Genomic DNA, 9,503 nt, shown 5'->3' on the forward strand with positions numbered 1-9,503 from the left:
GTGAGAGAAAAAAGATTAAATATTAAAAGCCTTGTCTGAAGGAACATAACATTTCTTATTTGCTTTAAAACAAAACAAAAAAAATTGACAATCAAAATGAGTAAAATGAAAACAAAACTCACAATTTCTCCCTTTGGTCCCGCTTCCCCCTTGAATCCGGGGATTCCTGGATCTCCCTAGATCCAGAGAGGACATAAAGAGAAGTAATAAGAAGGGACGACATTTTCCAGATTAATCATTCTGAAAGAGAAATTAGCAGCAAACATAATTTCTGTACTGTAAACCAAATTAGAAGCCAGGTAGTTTCTAAACAACAGAGTTCCAATAAAGTATATGGAGTCATAAAGTATGTACAGATGTTCCTTTTGGCCCAAGAGGTCCAGTTGCTCCCTGAGGTCCAGGAGGCCCACGAGGTCCAGGAAAACCAGGAGCACCTGCGATACCTGGAGCACCCTACAGAGAGAAAGAGAAAAGGAAGTGAAGTCGACTGGCTGACTGATCAAAAACAACAGAAACAAACAAGCAAAAAAAAAAACAACTTACTGCTGAACCTTTAGCTCCAGGGATACCATCAGTGCCAGGGTTACCCTGCAGGAAAAAGAGACAAAACAAGTAAATATGCTAAAATAAATCATCTTCATAATTAAATGTGTCTTGAACTGACTGGAGTCAGGGTTTATTGAATTAATAATATGGTTTATCACATATTTTTATTTTCAAATTTTTGTTTATGGAATCACTTACAGAAGCACCAGAGGGTCCAGGTGATCCAGGAGTGCCTGACTCTCCACGGGGCCCCTGGGCTCCTTCGGGACCACGAGCGCCAGTAGGACCAGCTTCACCCTAATACAACACAGACAAAAGGGCAATCATTTATTAATTTGTGTTGACCGCATGCAATTGATCATCTTAATTTTACAGAACTTTGATAAACTTTCAAAGGTACAAAACATATTTCTGAAATGTACCAGAAAACCAGGCATTCATTGTTATTAGTTATTAAAAAAGCAGACAGGTCTATCTGTTGAATCATCTGTTCTAAAAGTTTAATTAAAGAAAAGAAAAAAAGTACAATCATGATTAGTTATTGGCCCTAATATATCAAACGTGTGTTTAAAAGTGTTTATGATCATTTTTAAGCTCATTTCAGGATTTATCGATTTGGAAGTGAGCTCAGGATTAAATCCCACAGCTCACTCTCCATTTAGCAGGATAGATCTTTCAGTTTTTTAAAGAGCTGTGGAAATATATATATATATATATATGAAACTGGTTCTGCATCTGCAGGACTGTGTTTGCTTGGTGTAGTACAACAGCATTCACACAACTTCATCTTGTGCGACTGTCTTTCAAAGAAGAGTAGCCAGAGGCGGTCCCAGCCCATTTGGCGCCCTGGGCGAACCACCTTTGTGGCCATCAGAAATAATAGAAAATTACCGCAATTTTGCGACACACAAAAATAGTGGCTCATGCCGCTGCCCCACAAGATGCTGCCCTGGGAAGTTGCCCATGTCGCCCATATCTGAAAGCGCTACTGAGAGTAGCAATATGGCCTCAGTCTCATCTTTTTTTCAAATGGCAACAGAAAGAACAAAATGATTTTGGAGAGACCCTAGTCACAGCAATGTGTGGCTACCAGAAACTGCTTGTTCTTGCAAACCAAAAAGTGAAACTCAGTCCATGCATCAGTGTATCAGGTGATCTCATCAGCTGTTATCAGTACATCTAATTAGAAAGACTCTCACAGCTTGCTTTAATTAAATTCATACTTATCAAACACCCTAATCCTAATCTTCCTCTTCTTCAAGCAGTTTCAAATAATATCTGACGAAGCTAATTTGTTATTAAAGCCTCTGATCTGTCCTCTGGTCTGCGAATAGAGCTGAAGCACAAAGCACAGAACAGTGGATAGTGCTGCTGCTTCTAATGATTCCTATTCTCTCCAGAACATCTTTTCACCTCTCCAGGCTCTCTTCAGTTTGATCCCTAACCTCATCATAGACCACAATGCCGTCTCCATACATTCTACCCAAAGAATAAGCAGAGTTGTGCAACCTCATCAGTCTACCTTCCCATCACAAATGCAAGCAAAATGTTACACACAGCTGATCCCTTTTTGCATCACCACCACAAAAGCATCACTCCTAGCATACCTAACCACCTTCTCACTGTCGTTTTTTAAGTCCTGCATCTTCATCATGAATCACCTCATTCCTAATGCAGTACCACTGTTTGTGCCCGCTATGAATGCACCGATCCACATTCTTCACTTCAGATACTGATACTGATATCTGAGGCTTAGTACCGGCCGATACAAGACGATACAGAAAAGCAGCTGAATTGACTTGATGCATTTCTTTTTTTAAATACAGATATAAATTTGCTGAATTACAAATTTATTTGATAACTCTATCCCAGTAGAGCACACTTAAATACACTTATAGCTTCACAAGCTTGGTCAAACATGCAAAAACAACACAACTTTACTTTGTACAGTCACGGCAATTAGATCTATAACAGCTGATATAAAATAAATAAACTGAAACTGACAAACTGCATAAAATCTTCTTTTAAATGGTTCAGAAAGTGAAATTAGAAATTCTAAATATAATGTAAAATAATAAAGCATGACATCGCTCAAAGCACAAGGCTTACAATGAGACCTAATAGATCTGCCTTTATGGATCGCGCACTTTGCTACCGATCTCTGATCTAGATATTTCTTCTACAGATGTTAAAATTGGAACAGTCTCTAGTACCCATCTAAGATTTCTTCAGAATATTTGGCTAACCAAACAAAAACTAGCATGTTTTCACGCAGGGTCATGGTTTGGATTACTTTTGTCCCTCAGTCCAATCATCATCTCAGTATCTGAAACTGCTGTTTCACAAACAGACCTTATCTATAATGAGAAAAATATTTGTTCATGGTGCAGCATGTGCTTTCTCTAGATCCACAAAGACAAAACTCATCAAGCTCAGTCCTCTTTTGTTCTTCTAAAATTGGATATATGTTCCCTGTTAGCATCTTCTCACCATCCAGGATTGTGTTAAACCATCTGTTTAAAAAGATCACAGCCCTCCTCCAACACATCTCCATAATCTCTTCATCCTCTTCATGTTTGCCCACACTTCCTCCAGACTAAATCTCTAAACTTTTCAAATCTCTAACTTTCCTCCATCTGTCCTCTTTACTCTCTTTTTTATTATTTAGCTCCTCAGTGTACTCCTCTCATATTCTCAGCCCACTTCTTTCACTAATTAGCACGTTCCTATTTTCATTCACAAGTATCTCAGTTTGAACCTAATGTTACTATTTATCCAATTAAAATAATTCCCTTTCTCATTCCTTTGTGTCCAGCTTGCCATACAAACCCTGTGAAATGATGAAATGCAATAGTTCCTTGGACAAACATTTTTCAGCAAACGTGACAAAATCAACAGGATGTGATTACATTATGTTAAAAATAATAATACAAAACTGAATGTGTGTTTCTACAAGATTGGATTTTCAATATTTGTTAAGAAATTGTGGAAGGAAACTGAATAAAAAATACTTCCATATACATTCCTGATCTATCCAAATCAAACAACTTTGCCTCACAACCTCTGCTGTACTTGTCCAGTCATCTGGCACCTCTTCTTTTTTTGTAACTGCCTTACCATTCATCATTTTATTTTGTTGAGAATTGTTGCCCATTGATGTGGAAAAAATGGGAACTTTTGGGAATACATAACAAAATTAAGACTTTAATACTACAGAGAGAAAGATTATTCATATGTGCAAAACGAACAGTTGTAAGGAGCTAATTCACGCTCATAGAATTAGCAAAAAAAGGAGAATAAAACTAAGAACATCTCACACTCTTCAGGCCTCACTAAAGTCAAATATCAAGGTTTATGACGGTAAAATTACAAAAACTGAGGACATGTATGGTTTGTTTGGAGGGATTGCCAGGAAAATGAATTTTCTATTATTGCAAACTTGAATTTGACTGAACTATGAAATGTTAGGTTGTAAGACAAAAGTAATGATGTTTGGTCAAAATGCACTTGCTGTGTATGGAGAAATTCTGCACAGTCACCCAATGACTACTGTCAGGTATGGTGGAGTGTTTATGATTTGGGATCATCCTTCAGCCACAGAGAGAGGAGGAGGAGTGGTCATTTAGTAAGATGATTAATTTTGCTGTTTACTAAATTATTCTCTCATGAGATTAGATTTCTCCACAGAAATAAAAGAAACTAACAAAGTCTAAAGATCCCAACTATTAAATCATGGGGTGTACTTAGTTTTTCACATCACTATGGATCAGAACATTAATATAAAAATCTCTGTGTCATAGCAGGTTACATAGCTTAGTTTAATCCATTGCAGTTTATTGCTAAAATATTATTAAAATGGACAAAACACCTAATATTTATACTTTTCTAGGCCTCTCTGTAGTTTGTTCAACCAACCCAAGTAAATAATATATAGCAGATGTTTTGATTCAGCACTGAAAAAACCTGGGCCTCTATTCCAAAGAGTTAATCTGGGAACTCTCTTTCTATGGAGACAGGGCCAACATTTTACTGCTGGTATGCAGCCTCAAGGTGGTGAATGGAATTCCTTTAGTAGTAAAATGAAAATAATAGCAACAAATGTTGCTGTGACATAAACACTTCTGTGCAAAACTATTTGGATTGAACAGGCAGGTTTCTTTTCACCTTGACAAAGTTATTTCTATTGTCCACATTTTTACTGACACAAAAATGAGGTAGAGAGCACTACACAAAATACTGTCATGCCATGTTTTCTTTAAGCAAATAATAAAAATTTACTCTTTAAGAGAGTCAGCTATAAATAAAGAAAGCTAAATAAAACTGTCACTTTTTTTCTTTTCAGGAGTTCAGTTTATTCAGCTGTGCTGCAGCCAACTTTTTTTCTCTGTTGGAGTCAGTTCAAAGCTTTTCTCATAAGGTTCAAAGGAGCAAAGAAGAAACAGTAAGATGAGATTGTAATAAATAAATGCTAAAGAGAGAAAAAGCAGGTCTCAAAAACACTCCTCCTCAAAGAATCGCAGAAGCACAAAATATGATATTTTTAACAGTTTTCCATCAGGGGACATTAGACTAGTCACAAAAACTCACATAGAGTTTCTCACAATCCACTGCAAGCAAAATACATCATGTGTTTTTAAGTATTTTGTGTCATCAAAATGCATAACACAATAAAACATAATAAAAAACACTTCTCTCCAGTCTTTGCTATGGCAAATTCAGGGGAAGCTGTTACATTTTGAAAAGAGACCCTCTATTTACAATTCCTAGAAGACTTTCCAAACAAAAGAGAGTCGAGTCTCTCTGCCATCATGTAAGAATAAACCATAGAGAGAAAAGACATAAAAAATACAGTGCCGGGATCAAAAGATAAAGATGGAAACTAAAAAAAAAAAATCTTATTTATTTTACAACCCAAATGGAGGCAGAGCAAAGCTCTCCTGTTCCTGTCTCAAAATCTCAATATATTCCTCAGAAAATGTTCCCTAAAGTCAATACATGAATCTTTCAGAAAACTTGTTCTTGTTATTAAAAATATGTTAATATGTTTCTTTCAGAAAACAATTAGCAGTAAATAATTTGAAAATACAGGAAAAAAGAAACAACTAAACTAAACAACAACTTAGTGAAAATAACTGTTAAGAACTGAGTTGGTGCCGGATTTGGTAATTTTGTTGCCTACCTTTGTACCAGGAGATCCGGGGAAGCCTGGAGCTCCAGCTGGACCAACAGGGCCCTAAAACAAGAGGAAAAACAGGTGACACATGCAGCTGTTAGAGTCCAGACTCTCAGCTAGCAAAGTGGGGGTAAAAACACAAATTTCACACAGTAAACTGAACTTATTCCTTATTAAATACAAATATTTTAAGTTGGTTAAAATATATTTAAAATGATACTTACTGGAGGACCAGCAGGACCAGGCAAGCCATCGTTTCCACGTGCACCCTGAGCCCAGAACACACTAAGTTACAGCAAAGCTCCAGTATATAATTTTCACTTCACCAGTCTTAATTCATTGATCAAACAAAGACAAAAAAACAACGTGTCAAATCCAAATCCAGAGCGGGCTTTTAGTGAAGAAAGTTGCACCTACAGCAGCTCCAGTGGATCCGGGACGTCCTCTCTCCCCAGGCAAACCACGAGGTCCCTATGCAAGAAAAAAGAAAAAAAAAGAAATAAGACACTATTCTTATTAACTGTGAATAAGTGATTTTTTTTTTTATGTGCTGCTTTTGTATGGCCAATAAACACACACCATGGGTCCAGGAGCGCCGCTCTCACCGGGAGCACCGGCCTCACCCTAAAAAAAGAAAGATTTAGTTCTTAATATGGCAAGACAATTTCATAAAACTCAACAAAATGTTTTTTTATTATTGCTAGTTGTCATCTGTTGACTACCTTAGGTAGGAAAAATTAGAAGTTTAATGTCTCAGCACTTTATAAAACACCTTAGTGTATGTTTACCCGATAACTATAGTTCTCAAGCTGTGGTTCAAGTGCAACATATGTGCAGGACATCAGCTACTTACAAGGTTAATATCATCTGAATTATCTATATTGTTAACATAAAACCAAACAGCTGAGCCATTAAAGCACTTTCATCTTTGCATTTAAATATAAACCACTCAAAAAGGAAGTGAAGCTGAGGATATTTTGAGAACTGGCAGAAGCTGGTGGAGAACACAGAGGGATAAGTGGTTGCTTATGCTGCACTCCATTTAGCAAGGATTTTAAGAAAGTGAGCCTGGAACAAAAAATGTTAAGCTCAACATAACAAGGTTCTGGCTATAAAGTCAGAAAATCAGTGGGATTTTTCATTTTTTTCTACTCCATCACCAGAATAACAACACGTCCTAATAGTCATGTACATTTAGCTCAGGATATTAATAACCTTGGTAGATTTAGATTCTAGATTATTTTAATTCGACAAAGAACTTTCTTTCTAATAATAAATTAGACAGTGATCTTTCAAATGGTTAGAAAACACAGTAAAATGAGTATAAATTTGAACAAGAATTCAGTGATCAAAACAGATCTATCAGATTCAAATCAACACTTTGGCTCTGACTTGTACCTGACAGAGACCAGGAGTTTTTTAGCTTGAATGACTGTTTTCACTCTATGCATTAAACCAATGAAGGCACATGTTCACAAATACAGGTTGTATGGGAAAGATTTAATACAAACTAGATATATACAAACTAGCGGAAGTGCAGCTTTCGCAGCGATATTGGATTTTGAATTGAAGTTGGTCAGAGACATATGTCTTTTTCTGTTGTTATTCTGAAATAAAAGAGTCTTGAAAGTCTTACTTTAAGAAAGAAATGTTAAAATTTTTTATCAGAAATATTCAGTGGAAAAGAATAAGAATTTATTTTCTTTCTTTCCTAACAGCATGGTGATGCTGTGATACTCAGCGTTAGACCAACTGATGCAATAGCCAATGTGGCTTTCAAATGTGTAACAAGTACAACTTTGACAAAGATCCAACATGGAAACAAATTCCCACCTTCGCACCAACAGCACCAGTTTCTCCCTTTGCACCGTCAAGACCTGGATAACCCTGAGGAGGTGATAATGCAGAGAAGCTACAGTCAATAATCTGAGAATTATTAGCTCCATGTTTGGGGAGAAAAATCTGTAAGGTGACAAACTCACTCTGTGTCCCTTGATGCCTGGCAGACCAGGAGTTCCTGGGAAACCACGAGCTCCCTGTGCAACAAAAGGAAGTAGAACATTGGAGGAGGTCACTGCAGTGAAGGAAATGAAGGCAAAGTCCATGCTTTTTATTTTAAATTATTTTTATGCTTTTAACAAAGCAGAAAATAGACAAAGAATGCTAACAAGTTACAATGGGTTCATCTTGTGCTTTGACACAAAATTGTTCTCAAACTAAAAACATGTACCCACCTTTTGACATAATTAATCTTATTGAAAGGCTGTTAGTTCACCTAGAGTGAGTGCTGAATCTTGTAATCAGTAAATAAGACAGGTGTTTTACAATTTACACCTAGAGAATCTGCAGGAAGCACCACAGTGTTGATATAGATCTGAATCAACAAACTTTTTTTATTCTGTAAAATTATATGCAAGTTGAATGTTGTTATTTAGTTCAAGTTGTTGTGACTTAGATTTAGCAGTAACAAAGTGTCAAAAAATTAAATGTATCATTAACTCATTTTGTTTACCATAATCAATGCACATTGTGTCATCTCCCAAGTTAAAAATGTCTTTTTTGAGCTTCCTGCACAATCAGACATTTATAGAAAAAGTAGCTGACTGAAAGGACTCACCTGAGGTCCGGTGGGTCCACGGTCACCTGGTTTCCCTGGTTTACCTGGTTCACCCTAAAATAGAAACATATTAAGTAAATCACATGAACATGCATTCTTAGTCTTTCTGCATGCGTTTGTTTTGTTTTTGCAAGTGCTGACATGAGTGCTATGAGCACTCCTAGTGGACAAAATGTGAAACGTCATGTCTACTGCCATCATGTGGACAAAGAGGGGTATTACATAGAGCAGGCATTTGAACAAGTGAACCCAACTAAAATAAAAAAACAAAAAACATATAAACAGGGAAGAAGAATTAAATCAACTAATTAGAAAGACATATTGAATCACTCAATGCCAAAAAGATGACAGTTTTGTTTATTTAAATAAATAAAGTGTCAAAGCAATAACAATTAAACAATGCAATATAACTGTTACTTCTATCTCATTAAATTGGGAAACCAGTACAGTTCACACATTTTGACACATTGCACAATTTTTCTTGCAAGAAAAAATAATTGTTTAAGATCTCATTATTATGACAATTTTACTGTAATTTACAAGTTCTTAATGAACCCATCCAAAAAAATATTAAATAGTTAATTAAATAGTTAAAATATTAAAAAAAAAAAAAAACTTTATTAAAATACAAATTATTACCATAATAATAATAATAATAATTTTTAAATAAATTAATTTCACTTACATCATCTCCGGGTTTTCCAGGAGGTCCGGAGGGGCCACGGGGACCCATGGGGCCCTGTTTGTGTAGGAGGCACAAGAAAAAAAAAAACAAAGGTGAGTCACAGTTCCTATTTATAGCCAGCAGGGGGCAACAGCACACAGTATATACACTGCTCAAAAAAATAAAGGGAACACTCAAATAACATCCTAGATCTGAATGAATGAAATATTCTCATTGAATACTTTGTTCTGTACAAAGTCAAATGTGCCGACAACAAAATCACACAAAAATCATCAATGGAAATCAAATTTATTAACCAATGGAGGCCTGGATTTGGAGCCACACACAAAATTAAAGTGAAATGTTCCCTTTATTTTTTTGAGCAGTATATATATATATATATATATATATATATATATATATATATATATATATATATATAACTATATTACAATTATATATAGTAATATAATATAATTATTACTTATTATATTAGTAATAAT

The 9,503-nt window shown here is 35.6% G+C and overlaps 1 protein-coding gene across 3 annotated transcripts in view; it reads right to left on the reverse strand.

Moving 5' to 3' along the window:
* col2a1b (collagen, type II, alpha 1b) overlaps nt 1-9,503 on the reverse strand; it is a 52,754-nt gene that overhangs the window by 25,076 nt on the left and 18,175 nt on the right. For all 3 annotated transcript variants that reach the window (XM_015047860.1, XM_015047852.1, XM_015047842.1), the window contains 12 exons: nt 9,022-9,075; nt 8,337-8,390; nt 7,702-7,755; nt 7,553-7,606; nt 6,299-6,343; nt 6,137-6,190; nt 5,944-5,988; nt 5,726-5,779; nt 745-843; nt 544-588; nt 355-453; nt 123-176 (listed from right to left, as the gene is read on the reverse strand). In XM_015047860.1, the coding sequence (XP_014903346.1) occupies nt 123-176; nt 355-453; nt 544-588; nt 745-843; nt 5,726-5,779; nt 5,944-5,988; nt 6,137-6,190; nt 6,299-6,343; nt 7,553-7,606; nt 7,702-7,755; nt 8,337-8,390; nt 9,022-9,075 (711 nt within the window). The remainder of the gene's footprint in view (nt 1-122; nt 177-354; nt 454-543; nt 589-744; nt 844-5,725; nt 5,780-5,943; nt 5,989-6,136; nt 6,191-6,298; nt 6,344-7,552; nt 7,607-7,701; nt 7,756-8,336; nt 8,391-9,021; nt 9,076-9,503) is intronic.

The sequence above is a fragment of the Poecilia latipinna genome, unplaced genomic scaffold (genome assembly GCF_001443285.1).
Source record: "Poecilia latipinna isolate Pla-1442-1.1 unplaced genomic scaffold, P_latipinna-1.0 Scaffold41, whole genome shotgun sequence".
Lineage (NCBI taxonomy): Eukaryota > Metazoa > Chordata > Actinopteri > Cyprinodontiformes > Poeciliidae > Poecilia > Poecilia latipinna.